At 44.4% G+C, this 16,263-nt stretch overlaps 1 protein-coding gene across 1 annotated transcript; it reads right to left on the reverse strand.

Moving 5' to 3' along the window:
* Positions 1–7,526: 7,526 nt before the first annotated feature.
* On the reverse strand, positions 7,527–15,746 carry Azgp1 (alpha-2-glycoprotein 1, zinc-binding). Its single transcript, XM_004840238.4, has 4 exons — positions 15,574–15,746; positions 12,322–12,582; positions 8,986–9,261; positions 7,527–8,116 (listed from the first exon to the last, which is right to left on the reverse strand). The coding sequence occupies exons 1-4, from the start codon at positions 15,641–15,643 to the stop codon at positions 7,791–7,793; spliced, it is 933 nt and encodes a 310-aa protein (XP_004840295.1). The 5' UTR covers positions 15,644–15,746; the 3' UTR covers positions 7,527–7,790.
* Positions 15,747–16,263: the final 517 nt, after the last annotated feature.

Raw genomic sequence — 16,263 nt, forward strand, 5'->3', positions numbered from 1 at the left:
GGCCAGTTATGGATTAATCCATGCTCTGCTATTATATGGTAGAGATTTGGGTATTAACCTTTTATCCCATCCCAATAAGGATACTGTGTTGGGGTGCTTTGAGAAGAAAACAGCAAAATAAAAGTCATAGTGCAAGAGATGTACTGGGAGAAATGTTGTGAAGGGATCCAGAGAAGGTGGAATAGGAGTCAGAGGTTGCCGTGCAGCTCTGCTCCCAATGGAAGGGAGCGACAGAGCCTTGGATTGAGGTGTCAGGGCATGGGTCTCTGTCGGCAGGGGAGTGTGCCCCTCTCCCGGTCCTCAATCCAGACCACCTTTCTTCAAGGGAGGGCACAGCAGCCCAGCCCCAGGCCTGCAAGGATGTTTTTGCGTTTTCCCATTTGTTTTGTTAATCTTTAAGTAATCTTCCCCCATCCACTCCTCTGTCCCCCATACTCATATCCTGAGTTTATATAAAAAGTAAATTTTCTTTTTGTTTCAGGTGCCCAATCTGTTTGCTATGGCAACACGTTGCTACAGCCGTCCTAGGAAGCTAGTACAAGTGGGAAGAATGTTTACTCTTACTTCTTTAGCCTTCTGAAGAGAAGGAATTGAGAAAGAGGTCCCAGCAATCACCTGCAGCCTTGAGCTCTGGGTCTGGGGAGAAAAGTGTAGAAGGGACCTCTGGAAGGCAGCACCTTCTTTAAAAATGGGTTCATATTCAGGGTTTAATAGTAGAAGAGCTTTCAAGCCAGGCATGGTGATACATGCCAGTAATCCCAGCACTCCTGGAGGCCGAGGCAGGAGGATCTCAAGTTTGAGCCCAGCCTGGGCAACTTGACGAGATCCTGTCTCTAAATAAAAACAGAACAAAAGGAGATGTAGATCTTGGGTTCAGTCCTCAGGAGCTCAACCCGCAGTATTGCCCCCCCCCCCCAAGTGTTCAAAGACAGACAGATTTTCTGTTTTTGGCAAATAGACCCTGCTATGGTCCACTGGATATTATTCAGGAAGAACAGATGAAAACCTCTCGTGGCTGGCATCACCGACCTGAATCAATGCCACATTAGGCGTGCTCAGGAATTTGGACTTTTACCTCCATAGAACAGACAAACAGTCTGCCTGGCCTGGAGTCTCCCCAAATCTCATTTATGAATCATTAGTTGTTTAGCATGGGAAGACGTTGGTACAGTCTTAGACGTGACGAATAAATCCTAGAGAGCCATTGTACAGCAAGATTAGTGTAGTTAATAATAAGGTACTGTATACTTGGAAATTGCTGAAATTTAAACATTCTTTCTTCCCACAGGTTAAAGCAGCTAGACCCCTCAGGAATCTGTTGGCAGGATACATGGTGCCATCTGGTGGCAACTACATGCAACTGCAACTGAGGGCTCACCCCCGCCCCCCCCCAACTCCCCGTAGGTAAGTTTTTCCTGAAGGCTGAAGCCAGCAATTCCCTTCCATCAGCCTAACACGGAAATCCGACATTGGCTCGCGAAGAGTATTTTAAGATCCTGCACATAATGAGTGGGGGTTTAAGAGTCCAGAAAATCCTATTGCTCCCAGAGCAGGTGCCGTGAGCCTAGGAAGTACCCGGTGGACTGCTCAGTAGAAATGGCTCATGGCAGATGGAATTTATTTTCCTTTGGTACAGGGATTAAGTTTAGAGCTTTTACACTGAACTACATCCCCAGCCTTTTTAAATTTTGAGAGAGGAACCTGCTAAGTCGCTAACAGGTTGCTCAGGCTGGACCCGAATTTGCGATCCTCCTGCCTCAGCCTCCCAGGGTGCTGGGATTAGAGGCTTGCACGACCATGGTTGGCTGAAAGATGAACTTTTAAAGCCTGAGCTCAAGACGCAAGCCCAGACTGGGATCTTCATTGAGGAACCATCCTCGGTGGTGTCGGGGCTGAAGCTAGCCAGAGAGTGCAGGTAGAGTGGGATCAGGGAGAAGGCAGCCTCACTGCCTGAGGAACAGCAGCACGTAGGGAGTGGGTACAGGGAGATGAGGTGACCATGAGAAGGAAGGCACGGGTCAGGGGGAGGAGCAACAGGGTTCAGGAGTGGAGTGATCAGGGCAGAAACGCCCAGAGAAGGCAAATACAAACTGAGGAGGGCCCGTGGTGGGAGTGGTTTGAGTGGTGGGCTGGGGACAGCTAATTTCAAGGAGCTGAGAAGTGAATGGGAGGAGAGAAAAAGAGAGCAAATGAATGAGTGAGAATCATGCTTGCAAAAGGCTTGGCTGTGAATGGAAGGAGAGACAGACAGCAGGACAGAAGGGCAGGGAGTTTTGCTTCTGTTCTTGAGAGGGGAGCAGCAGGCACATTGACATGCGCAGAGGCAGTGGCTGGTGCCCCCAAGACAGGGTCCAGTGTGGCGGGTACCAAAGCACAGAAAGATCAACGCATGTCGATGGGGCATTTATTGCATGCCAGGTACTGTTCTAAACACCCATCCTATGTGAAGCCATTTACTCTCAGGGCAATTCTATGAACTAGTATTACAGATGAGGAAGCTGAGACACAGAGATCTTAACTAATTTGCTTAAGGTCAAAACTGGGAGCATTTGGCCTATGATTAAACTCCAGGTTATCCCATTTTAGGCTCCATAGCCTCAGTTAGATACTACCCGACGTTTTGAGGGTCCCAATTTAACTCTGGTGTTATTTTTCTGTACCAGAGCTTAGCAGGCACTGTGGCATATCACAGTGATGGAGCAGCTCGGGAAGAGGGGCAGAGAGTGGGGACATTGTTGGGATGAGAAACCCAACACAGGTTATCCTGAGCTCCGAGGATACACTTGGAGGGGAAATTAGAAAGATGTACTGTCCGGGTGTAGCTCAGGGACCATGAGCAGTGAGGTTATGGAGCCCAGCCGATGGGGAACGTGTAGACGGAAAATATCTGGGGGTGACCTTAATCTCTTATGTTTCCTTTACCACATATCTAACACGTTTCCCAAGGAGTCTGTCAAGGCACAGTGTGAACACGGGTGTGAGTATGTGGGGACCTATGAATTGCAGGGTGTGTGTGTGCAAACCGTGAGCCTCTCCTCATAGTGTCAAGGGAGACATTTGACCCAAGGCCACCGTCTTGATATTATGTTGGTATTTGGTTATATTGAGATGACTGTTCATATATTTTGATATTATATCTTGGTATCTGACAGAGAAATTCTTCCCATCTTTGCTACTGCTGCATCTCCACAGTGAGAATAATGTTAGCATTTACCTCACTGGGTTGTTGTGAGGAGTAAATAAATTAATATAATACAAGTAGTTTTGAATAGTACTCAGCCTAAGAAGGGCTTCTTTATTCCAATCACACTGACAATTGTTATTATTTTAAGTAATAATTACTGGATGTTTACTATATACCTGGCTCTAAGGAATCTTATTTTTACTGTCATCTCTCTTAACCCTCATTATAAAACTATGGGGTGTAAGTGCCCCATTATTTCTATGCCACAGACAAGAAAGCTAAAGTAGATCTTACAGTTGTAAATGACAAAGTTTCCAGTGAAAGTCATTCAATCTTATTCTAGAATCCATTTGCTCAAGCAATAATCTATAATAACGTATGTACATTGTTTTGTATCTTTTTGTGGTGGGGAGTTTAGTACTATATTAAAAACATTTTTTGGGGGATAGGGTCTCTGTGTAGTTCAAGTTGGCCTTGAACTCACTATATAGCCCAAGCTGGTCTTTAACTCCCCAAAGTCCTCCTGCCTCAGCCTCCTGAGTGCTAGGATTTCAGATGTACACCACCATGCCCGGCCTGTGAAAAAGAATTTTCTTCAAAAAGAATGAAATGACTATTTCTGAAGGTGACTTAGTAATATGTATCAAGAAGCTAAAAAAGGCACATATGAAGATACCACACCAATATTTCTATTATCAAAAACTGGAAACATCATGAACTTCAAATTAGGGAAATGTTTTGATTAAGTCATGGAACATCAGTATTCATTGAACTATTGCTACTGAAGAAAGAATGACTTCATAGGACATGCAATTATATGGGGGATTTAAGTTGTATTTGTGAGTTTATGTATTTTTAAAAAGTCAGTGTATAGATAAAACAGAAATATTGAAGAAGATTATATTCAATGATAGGATATTGTTAAGTTTTTCTTCTTTATACTTTTCTTTAACGCACAAATTTCCCTTAATAAATGTGCAATAACTTATCTAACAGTGAAGTTAGTGGTAAAGTTTGTCTTGGTGGAAAACCTTATACTTTTATGGCCCCAAGAAATATTTTTTCAAATGCCTCAGAATTCCTATGTAGAGAGTCTGACTTTGAACTTGGGTGAGCAACTGGATATAGCACAAATCTTGTCAGAAATTTTTTATTGACCCTATTTGGGTATCAAGTTCTGGCTGTGTCATTCATAAACCACATGGCCTTGGCCTAGTCATTTCATTTCCAAATCTCTTTATAACCTTCAGAACTGGAATCAGCTAGTGCTGTGAGCTTTCCTATTTTGTCCTCTGCTCTTCATGCCCCTCCGCATGCCTCTTTCCACAGATGCACAGGCTTCTTGAACTCCTAAAAGCATTCACTTATGAGAAAATTCTGTTGGAATAGTGGGCTCTGCCAGTGGCTTTATAGTGGGAAACTGGGGGAACAGGCTCATGTGTGCTGAATAGAGGTTCTAGCCCTTCCTCCCTCTCTGGCCAAGACCAGTGATTCTGAGCTCTTACTTTATGGTTAGCTCTACATTCAGGATGATACCAGTTACCTCAAAGGTAACTGATGAATTTGCAAAGGAGATTAAAGTCATCTTCCTTTAGAAATGAAAATGGGCCACACATCACTTTAGAAAGAGGAGTGAGATGCTATGAAGGTAGCCTAACAAAGATGGGGTATCAGTGTAACAAAGAGTTTGGAAATGAAGCCTGCAGTATTTACAACCCAGTAATGCCACCACAGTTATCTCTACTTGGGGATGATGGTCTTTCTGCAGTAAGTTAACTTCTTAACCCTCTAATCTACCATATTCATTAATATCCGGTTAGTACTCTTATCACATTGTGGTACTGTTGAAAAATCTTCACTCTTCCTTCTGACCCCCAAGTCACTTTTGTGACTTTATTTATTGTTATATTGAATGACTTATTTCTGGTTAATTTCTCTATCAGATAACATCTGTCTCAGTGCCTTTTCAATAAACGTTTGTTGGGTGGATGATGGATGGATGGATGGGTGGGTGGATGGATTGGTGGATGGAGGAGTGGCTGGTTGGGTGGATGGATTGGTGGTCATTGGATGTATGGATGGGTGGTTGGTTGGGTGGATATACCACAACTATGAAGGTGATCAGTGGAAAAATTCTTAATTGGGATTCAGAAATTAACAAAGTTGATTTATTTGTCATTCTTTTCCTTTTCCCCTACTTCTCCTCATCTTTTATTCCTTAACTTTTCTTTCTCTTTATTTTCACATGGGAAAGAATAAAAAAGTGATGGGGGTGGTCCAGAATTGATTGCATAAGAAAACCTGCAATCCTTAAATGATGCAAAGTTAGACTTCACTCAAATGCTGTGTGTTCTTTGAAATCTTCCCTGCTGCTTCCATCTAGAAGAAATATCAGCATGGAAAGTTTACTCATTGGAGTTGGTGATCAGGGAAAAGGTTATGGAAGAAGGTGAGATTTGAACTGGACCTTGACAGTGAGTATAGTTTCAGTGAGAAGAATTAATGTAAACTCTATTCAGGAAAGGGTTGTACCTGTCTTGCTTGATTGTCTCTAGTACTGATTAGAGTATGAAACATAATATATAATTCTTGGGTAAATCAATAAATACACAAACAAAGGCAATACAGAGAAAACACTAAAAATGTTTGATGACTAATAGTATCTACTTGGCTGGAAATGTGAGTTCTCCTGGAAAACTAAACTGAAAAATCAGAGCTCAGGCAAACTGAAGAGGACCTTACCATGGAAGGAGTTTAGGTCATACCAGGTTGGCATCTTCTACCTGATTGACTGCTTCATCCGTCCAGTCTACCTGGTGAGCTATGCCTAGAGGAATTCTCCAGAGAGAGAGAGAGAGAGAGAGAGAGAGAGAGAGAGAGAGAGAGAGAGAGAGAGAGAGAGAGAGAGAAGGGAGCACTACAGGCCCGAAGAATTATTAAAGGAGGCCCTTCTAGAGTGGGGTATCCTCCAGTTGCATTTGAAGTTGGTCTGACTCACAGGAGAGAATATGTTAGTGGTGCTTTGTTGGGTGGGCAGGAAGCGACTGTGGAAGGACCCACATTTGGTTCTCTAAATCTCTCTGTCTTCCTGGTGTGTCCAGTTGATGCCCAGGGCCCAGCCCCACTCCCAGGTCACTACCCTTGTCAGGTTGTCTGACCCCTCTCTCACTGTCTCAACTGGCTAAGAGAAAGCTTCTTGGCAAGCTGCCTTAATCCTTACATATGAATCCTGAAATATGATCCCCTCCAGGAAGCTTTCTCTAGGTGTCTGAGTAGCTGTGTCCATCTCCTCTTCCCCTACACTTGGCCAGAACTTGGTCTTCTGAGTTTTTTTCCCACCTTGTCCACTCCCACCTGTCTCTTAGGTTGAGCCAGATCTTACATTTGAGCCCTGGTTTGCTTATGTTGACTTTGGCTTCCTCTTTGAGCTAAAATGTTTACCTATTACTTTTTATTTGTTCAAGGTGTTGTCATATTTAGAAACACCAATGGCTGTATTTTCCCTTCTTGACTTGATTTTCTTTCCTGTGGTTTTCTACTATTCAAAGAGAACTTTTTTTTTATGTTCCAGAAAAGGGGAACATGGTTTTCATGTACATAAGATACGTAATTTCTCAACATTATTTTCGAATTGAAGTCAAAGTATTAACAAAAGAGACAATCTTTACAGTTAGGCTTTCAAGAAAAATAAGGGTATTAACTCAGAATTCTGAAGGCTGGGAATGATTTCCTTCAGCAAGTCAGTGTGGAGGGCTAATTTTGGTCATTCAGAATGGGAGGCAGAGGATGGGATACAAAAGAAGTTCTTGTCTCAGAGAAAGGGAGAAAAAACAATCATAGGTAGATAAGGCTTAAGGTCAGGTGTCAGAGTTATGCTGTCTTTGGGTGTCACCTGGCAGTGGGTGACTTAGGTGAAATAACATTCTAAAATGAACTTGGAAGGAGTTCGAGAACATCAAGGCTGCTTCCTGCTTCCTTGGGAGTGTGTGCTGGAGAAGAAAGCCTCTCAAACAAGTTCTGGCTGTGTGTGTCCCAAAGCCAAATGTACAGGTAAGATTGAGAAGGTGGAGTGGAGGGTGGTATCTCATGGGAAATGAGGGGGTGCTGGGGAAACTGAGGTACAGAAGATGTTTGGGTTTCCAGAGGGACTGTGTACACACCTATGGATACCATAAATGGACATCTGAACAATGCCCAAGGAATTAGGTGGTCCAATCATTGGGTATGTTTGACATACCCAAATTCAAGATGCTTAAGGTGGAGACATTGCTTCAAATGGACACCAAGAATTTCAGGTGCATCAAATACTTGTGGGTAGGACAAATAATAAAACCAACACATATTTTGCAGCATTTCATAGTTTAGAAATATCCTTCTCTGCTGTGCTAGACAAGGGCATTAATTTGAGTGAGATTTTACAGATTAGATGTTGGAGAGTTTTATAAAGCAAGGTGATTTGGCGGGAAGAGTCAGCTCAGGGTCAGGTGCTCAAGTCTTCAGTCTCCAAACCCACCACCAGGATTTGCACTGCTTCCTTAGGTCCTTGCTAGTGACACTGGTGATGATTTCTAAAGTTCAATTCTCTCATATCAGGCAGAAAGGGTGACTACTGAGGCTGAGTCTCCACATTGCCTTCAGCCCCAGCTTTCTGCTTCTCCTCCCACGGCACCGTGAGGGACTGGGCCAGCCCACTGTGCTCCACAAGGCAGAAGTGGGGACCTCTGTCATGAGGGGGAATTTCCACCACCACCCAGGACTGGTAAGTGCCATTCCCACTGGGAAGAACATCTACCCTTGATTCAGACTCCCGCTTCTTGCCAGCATGGATCCAGCGCAGACCAATTTCTGGTGGGTAGAAGTCGGAGGCCAGGCATTTGAGTGTCTTGTTTCTTCCTGGGACCGAGTAGCCAGTGACTGACACAGAGGGAGAATCTGTGGAGGGATAAAGTGTGGACATTGAAGCTTGAAGTGGCCGTATTCCTGCCCATGCCTCTTCCATCCTTGGCTTCCTGGATGTCAGCCATCTGCAGAGCTCTAAGCTCTAAGTTTCCATCAAGAAACCTTTGGGAAGCCTGGGGAAGGCGGAGCCTTTCCCCAGGTCTTCCATGTTGGGTCACAGAGTGCTTACTTTCCTGTTGTGCCCATCCCACCATGGGCTGACTTTTGATGACAGCAAACTGTGAATGCCCCACACAACTCCCTATTGCCCCCCAAACCTCAGTGGGTTTTGCAGCTCTCTCCTCTGAATATCAGCCCAGCTCCTTAGGTCTGCCTGCGTCAGTCAAACTCTTCCCTGCTCATTTGCAAGTCTTATTTTTCTCTACTTCTCCAGTCAAAGCTTCAGCTTGAGGCATTCAGTTCTGCTTGCTTGTTCATCCAGGATAGACATTTTGTACCCCTGCTTTCTCTCCACAAGCAAGACAAAAGGCATTGGGGTAGACAGAAATGACTACTGCATTTGAATTCTCAAACAAAGAATTTGAGTCCCAATTCTATCTCTTATGGACAGTGTGAAGCTAACCTCTCTGACCCCTAGCTTTGTTGTCTGTCAGTTGGGCATTATTTAGCAAAATCTGCCATCGAATACCACCCAACATGAAATTTTGATGAACTTTCATTTTGGATCCCATATCATGTCCACCCAGAGGGGGAAACAAATCTTAGGAGGTGAAAGCTGGCCACTAGAGGATTTCCACTGGTAGGTGGGAGCAGCTTGAGCTGTCCCTCTGAGTTCCCAGCTGAGATCACCTTGGGCTCCCTCAGCTCAGTCCTGGGAACAGACCATAGGAAGCAGTGAGTACCTTGCCGATCTAGGTGAGCCTTGCTGTAGTTCAGGTACCTCCGCAGCATTCTGGGGCACTCCTCCTCCAGGTACGCCTTTGCGCGCTGCAGGTAGACTTTTTCTGCCTCCCACTTCTGCTTGGTTTTCCAAGCTGCTGGGTGCAAGGGGACCCAGGCTGGGATTTCTTTGTTGAATTCGATGAAATCCTGTCCATCGTAGGCGTATCTCCAGAACGCTGCACTGCTTCTGTTATTCTGGATCTCACAACTAAACATTCCCTGCAAGGTGTGAGACCCTGAAGCCTCCCCCAACCCCACAAAGAGTTAGTCAGCCTGGTGCCACCTCCAGCTGAGTAACTTTTATTCCTCTACAGCTCTTTTTCCTGTTGCAACCCAACAGGAAGAAAGATTCTGGAAAGCTCAGCACTCAATCCCTTTATCTTGGCAAATAGGTTACTAGCCAGATACACAGCAGACAGAGAGCCAAACTTGTCTGGCTTGGCATTTCATGTCAGGCTGAGATGAGATGCATTCTTCACATGCAGGGAACTTGAGAGAGACACAGACTATGACACAGATGGACACAGACAGACTAACCTTTCTGCCTCAACTCATTTAACGAAGCTGATTTGTTTGAGTCAATGGTGAGGCCTTAGGAATTCATTGCAGCCACAATGAAGTGCATTGCTAAATTCAAAAGAAATTATTTGTGGTTTCATATAGATTATGGGAATCTCTTCTCTTAGTTCTAAGTAGAGTTCATATCACCACTTAAGCATAATTTGATCACTTCCCTCTTTTCTGGTCCGTCTTTCCTTCCTTCCTTCCTTTCATTTTGAGATGGGGTCTCACTGTGTAGTTTACACTGGACTTCAATTTATTATGTAGTCCAGGCTGGCCTCGAATTTGCAATGATCCTTCTGCCTAAGCCTCCCAAGTGCTGGGATTATAGGTGTGCACCAGCAAACTCAGCTTCTAGTGGTTGGTATCTTTATTTCAAATCTCAAAAACCCTGATGCCCTTGCCCACGAGCAACAAGTCTCAGAAACTGATCTCTCTGGGGCAGGTAAATTTGGTTATAAAGTAGGTGTTTACTCGATCCTAGAAGTGTTGCTGGCACAGGCTCTGATAGCTTTCAGTTGAGCTGCTCACAAATCTGTCAGGGGTCTGAAGGGAGAGGGACTTATTTAGAAAAGAAAAACACAAAACAGCGAGACCCAGGGGTTCTGAGCTTCAAGGAGCAAAGACCAAGATCTTTATTTGTTTCTCTTTTTATATCTTACACAGTGAGCTGCTACAGGCCACTAGTCATGTACTTTCAGTGCAGAACAGGCTACCTTATTCATAAAAGAAGTTGAAACATTACAGAGATTACACAAATGGAAACAGTAGATTCTGTTCCCAGAGTCAAGCTATTGCAAGGCATACATCTAAGTAAACGTTTTCAAGGAGACATTCTTTCCTTATCTACAAGGAGCAGGGAGCACCTGGGACGCAGTGAGTGCAAGTCTGGGAGATCATCTTTAATCTCTTGTCTCTGAGCCTTCCCAGCAACTCTGTGAATACACCCACAGATCACCTAGCGGTCTGCTGCACCGAGACAATTCCACCACAGATCCCTGATCTCTCACCACCCAACCTGGACTGTTGCAGAAACTTGAGCCTTATCACGCTGTGCTTCACTTTTCTCATGACATCATAGTAGTACTATTTTAGGAGGTTATTTTGGGCAATTAAATGTGTTAATAGCTATACTTGGCATGTAGTAAATGGTCAATAAATATTAGTTACTATACCATTGTTTTTTTTGGTACCGGGGATCAAACTCTGATCCTTGCGCTTGCTCAGCAGGTGGCGAAACCACCCAGCTAAATCCCGGCCCTATATCATTATTTTTGAACACACTGTGCCCTCCTCTTTATCTCTTCCTCTTCTTTAATGGTAATTAATCACTAATTTAAATTTTGTTTTTGTAGTACTGAGGATTGAAACTAGGGCTTTTGCACTGACCTGTTTCTAGCTCTTCTTTTTTAGCTCTTCTTTATTTTCTATTTTGAGACAGGGTCTTGCTAAGTCACTAAATTGCCCAAGTCAGGCTCAAACTTGTGAGCTTTCTGCCTCAGACTCCCACAGTGCTGGGATTACACAATGCCTCAGACTCCCTCCCACACCTGGCTCACTTCAGTACTCCTATTTCAGCCAATCAGAGTTTCTTCCAATGTCCTTCCCAGACACCAGTGTCCTCCCTGCTCCTACTTCTGACACCCATCCCAGGCCATTTTCCCTATTCCACATACTTCAGATTTCTATATAACCTTTACCTCCTTTTGAAAGCTTTCAGATTCCGTATTACTTGTTGGGCATTTTTGTACTCAGAAACCTACATTTGGACTCTTAGCCTATAATAATTTTTTTTTTGGTACCGGGGATCAAACTTGGGTCTTTGCGCTTGCACAGCAGGCGGCGAAACCACTGAGCTAAATCCCTGGCCCCGCTAGCCTATAATAATTTAACATCAACAGTTCACTACACCCAAGACTGGCTGCGTGGGTGGGGGAGTAGGTAGTAAATTTCAGGGGACACAGAGCTTGTGTCTTTCTGGTTCTTCCACCTGATCTGTCACCCCAAGTACAGATGACATCTGCTCCTTATGGGATGGAAAAAACCTTTATGATTCCATGTAATTCTAGCAGTTTGTGGTTTGGAATCCAGCTCTTATGGAGCTCCCAGTACAGGCCATGCTTTGTGTTAGACACTTCTTTCTATTTATTCAACATATTTCAACTGAGCCAATATTACTGTCTGCCTCCTGTCCTATGCCAAAGAGCAAGACAGACTGTTACATCATTTATGGAATCTATGTGCATAAGTTTTACAGAATTTTTTAGAGATAAGTCTCAATGTTCCAACTTTTGCAGTGTCTGATCATATAATTAAACTTTCAAACCATCAAACAGGTAACACTGGTAGAGCTACCAAATGAACTCAGCTTTGACTGATTCTAAGGTTGGGTTGCTCTCCACCTATGGGTGAATCTTGATGTCTTCTGGAGTGGGATCAGCCTCAGATGGCTGGGGTGTGAAGGCAAGAAATCAGAGGTGGCAGCGATGGGAAGTGACTCTGATATCACTTCCTGTGTGAGCCGAGTTCTGGGGTGAAGATGAGGGAAGCCGTGGGAAGGAGGAAGCATATGTGCTGTAGGGTCGGGGACACAGATCTATCTGTGCATTTCTACTTGTGCCTCCTGTTCCTCATTTGGGGGAAGGGATAGTTCCCTCCTTCTAACCCTTTTCCACTTACATATGTGGGGCAATCACTTGTGCTAAGATCCCTCTAGTGGTCTGCAGTTCACTGACCTTCTCTGTCCTTGTAATAGTCCATGATGTCTTTCAGGGTCACCAGGAAGATTTCCTCCCTGGCTTTCTGAAGTTGGCTCTCCTTCTCCCAGTCTTCCATTCCTTTTATCTGTCTCCATGGTCCAAGGGGCTCTGCTTTCCTGCTGTCACTATTGTAGTGGAAGAAGGCCTGGTCATTGAGGAATGCAGTGGCTTGAAATCTGGGGAGGACTCTACTGGGCCTGGACAGCCCCGTATAGAGAAAGGTCAGAGAATAAGGACCTGAAAGAGAGGAGAAGACTCTGAGGGGTGAGGTACCTGCATGGGGGAGCCGCTAGGGCTGCAGAGGGACAAGAGGAAACACCTGGCCCTGGGTCTCTCCTTCTCCAGCTCTGTGTAACCCAACTGTAAAGCTTACATCAGGCTCTATGAGTGAAAGAGCTCCATATTTATTCTGGGATGACTTTTCAGAGACCGTTCTGTGTCTTCAGTACATTGTGTCCTCTGCTTGGCACATAAGATAACGTTCCTTGGTGCTGGGAATTTAGCTCAGTGGTTCCGGTGCCTGCCTCACAAGCACAAGGTCCAGAGTTCAATCCCCAGTACCAAAAAAAAAAAAAAAAAAAGATAATATTTTTCAGCCTCCTTGTGCATACTTTGGGACCGTGTGACTGAGTTCTGGCAAAAGGGAATGTGAGTGGAAGGGAAGTGATGTCTTTCTTCTGGTCCAAGGCCCTGGGCAGGCTTACCTGCTCTGTCTCTGCTTTTAGGTGATGCTATCTCCTTTTAGGGGATACTGTGGTCTGGATAAGTACCTCCCAAGGCCCATGTGTTAAAGGCTTGGTTGCCAGCCTATGACACCATTGGGAGTTGGAAGTGGTGGAACATTTAGGAAGTGGGGCTTAGTGGGAGGGAGGGTTATGTCATTGGGGGATGTGCCCTTGAAGGCCATTTGGGACCCTTGGCACTTTCCTTTTTCTCTTTTCTTCCTGGCTGCCAGGAGATGAGTAGCTTCTTCTGCCGCCGCTCCTCACCATGTTGTGCTGCCCCATTACCCGTCCCAAGGCAATGAGGCCAAATGACTGTGGACTGACACCTCTGCAACCACGAGCCAAAAATACCACAGTGATGGAAAGCAAACACAAATGATGAGTGTGGAGGCCACAGGATAAATGCAAACAGTCTGAGTCCCTGGGTCACCTTATGAAGGAGATAAAAGTTGCCCAGTCTGCACTGACCTTGATATGAGTGAGAAATCTAAATTTGTTGGATAAGTCACTAAAAATATATTTATTATTGAAGCACAACCTAGTTTAACCTGACAAATACATATAGTTAGAAGATGTGGGGAGGAGAATTTACTAGAAAAATTCAAAAAATGATCCAGACAGATCAGCACAGGGTAAGACTAGGATGGATGTTAGAATTCCTAGAGCTGTACTTTGCATTTTGGAACAAGGCAAGGACTGGAAGAGTGGAACATTTCCATACTTAATTCCTTAATTAGTCCACAATATAACTCAAATGGGTATTAATAATGTTAGGGGTCACATGGCAGATTCCCAGTTCAAGTACTGAAATTGTTCCTGCTAATTAGTTCTGTGATTAAAATTTAAGTCAGTTGTGGCAGTGAAGCCTCAGTAGAGACCTCAAAAAGGGAGAACAAACAGGATCATGCCACTCTCACCAGGGAAAGCTACCAATTATAACTGGAGGCTCCAGAGAGTACCCATTCAGGTGGTGACCAGAAAAACTAGGGGAAGACCTGGGGACTGGTCCCTCAGCAGTCTGTGCAGGATGGCAGACATGTCATTTTAGGATTTCAGGTCCGCTCTGTTGGATTTTGGCCTTCCTTTGGGTCAATTACTCCTTTCTACTTGCCTATTCTTCTCTTTTGGAATAGGAATGCTTACCCTGTGCCAGGTCCACCATTATATATTGAGTAGATAATTTCTTTTGATTTTATAGGCTCACAACTCCAAGGAATTTGCCTTGAGGCTCAGATGAAACTTTTGACTTTATATTGTTGAATGGCAAGTCCCGTTTTGTGAATATCTTTAGTTGCACTGTCATGCCTGCTTGGATGTCCTGAGTCAATTTAAAACATTTGTGGTAATTTCTGTCAAATAAAAATATTATAGTGTGTCCTCACCTATCATATTCACTGGATCTGGCACTGTGGGGCTTCTAATTCTTCCCCAAAGGCAAGATAACCATGAAAGGTAATCATTTTGAATTGATTCAAAGTATTGAAGCAGCCACAACAGTGTAACTAAAGACACTCATGAAAGAAGACTTCCAGAACTGCTTCAGAAAGTGGCAAGAATGATGGGATGGGGCCGGGGATTTAGCTCAGTGGTTCTGCCACCGCTTGCCTCGCAAGCACAAGGACCCGAGTTCAATCCCCAGTATGAAAAAAACCAAAACCAAACAAACAAAAAAATGATGGGATGAGTGTGTTTGAAGTGGGGGGAATATTTGAGGGGTATTAATGATAATGTGTCTTTTACTATAAAATTAAAAAAAATTTAAACACATACCATATTTTTGATTATATCTATCTGTCTGTCTATCATCTATCCATCCATTCTGATTCTCTGGAGAGTCCCAACTAATACAGGTTTTAGTGTAGAATGTTGTTAACATTCTAAACGTGATTAATTTTTACACAAGTAACAGATCTTAAACTGTCAGCTTAGAAATCACTAGCTTCCATCTTTTCATTCCGACACTAGTTTGCCACAAATAGCTTCATTCCCTGTCCTAGAATTGACTCTGGATCTCCTTGAGCCTGCCCTGTTTTCTCCTCCCACATCTCACCTTCCATGCCCACTGTGTGACTATGGGGTGAGAGTTTGAGTTTCCTTCTGGCATTCGCCTTCCTGGTTACCTGCCTTTGCATCCATCCCCCATTCAGACAGAGTGATCACCGTGGGAAGGATGGCAGGAACAAAAGCAGCAGAAGCTCTCTGTGTGGATTCTGCTCCTTTGTGCTCTTTGGCCCCAGGCGGATCTCTTTGCCTTTCTGGGTCTTAGTTTTTTTTTTAAATCTGGGTTTTAGGTTCAGATTCTTTAAGTTCTTATTTAGTATGTGTTCAGAGGCTCCATGAATACTTTTAGAAGTGTGAGCTGAACTAACTGACAGTTGTGCGCACACATTACTACAGGAAACCCGGGACCTCCAGCCACATTGGGGTCCTTCTCCTGCCCCATCTGTCCCATCCTTTGCCCTCCCTCTATTCCCTAGCACCTCCCCTTGTTGTGCCCACTCACCAGCTCCCGGAGTCTCCCGGTGGACTGCTGGGCCCAGAAGGAATGGCAGAGACAAAAGTACAGGTACCATTGTTGCTGCTGCACCTAGTGGGAAAGTCTGGACAGGAAATCAATCTTTCTTTGGTCCCTGGAGCTCTGCCCAGGGGAGGTGAACTCACAGACCAATAAGAGAGTGAAGATGGGCTCCTCCTTAGACAGTGAGAAAAAAGGTCACTTGGGCCAGGCTGGAAAGAAGTGTGATTAAGGGGTCCTACAGACAGGGTCTCCAAACTGAGATCTGAGACAGCTGATCCTAAGCTCAGGACTCTGTGTATTCCTTGGGGAAAAGAATTCCAGTGGGCTCTAGGTTTGTGTGGCAAGTGGCAGACCCCTGGGATGTGTCTTCCTAACAGTTATTGTGGCATCCCCACCTTAGTCTCAAAAGAGGGTTTGGATATTGTCAGCTCACACTTCACCCCTTTCCTCTGGTAAAGTTCTCAATATGTGCAGAGCCTGGGCCTGGGTAGACCGCAGCTAGGGTATGAATATCACTGTGCCCACACTCATCCTGCTAGAACTCTGTTTGGAGAACATTCACTTCTCTCCTTTCTTCCCTACCATGCCTGCAAAATCCCAATCTTCCAACATGGAAGCAATCATGGAAGCCAGGTTTCTTCTTTTGCAGCCTCTTTTGCAATAGAACAAGTGTGT

This window comes from Heterocephalus glaber, unplaced genomic scaffold (assembly GCF_053883595.1).
Source record: "Heterocephalus glaber isolate CG9 unplaced genomic scaffold, H.glaber_assembly_v1.0 deba00001610, whole genome shotgun sequence".
Classification (NCBI taxonomy): Eukaryota; Metazoa; Chordata; class Mammalia; order Rodentia; family Bathyergidae; genus Heterocephalus; species Heterocephalus glaber.

What these genes read in the sequence shown, in the direction of transcription:
- Azgp1 (XM_004840238.4), bottom strand. Translation starts at nt 15,643, where the DNA reads ATGGTACCTGTACTTTTGTCTCTGCCATTCCTTCTGGGCCCAGCAGTC. An exon ending in CTATTACAAGGACAGAGAAG is followed by an intron (nt 9,262 to 12,321) that starts GTCAGTGAACTG and finishes GGGAGGCTTCAG; the next exon opens with GGTCTCACACCTTGCAGGGA. An exon ending in GGCTCACCTAGATCGGCAAG is followed by an intron (nt 8,117 to 8,985) that starts GTACTCACTGCT and finishes ATCCCTCCACAG; the next exon opens with ATTCTCCCTCTGTGTCAGTC.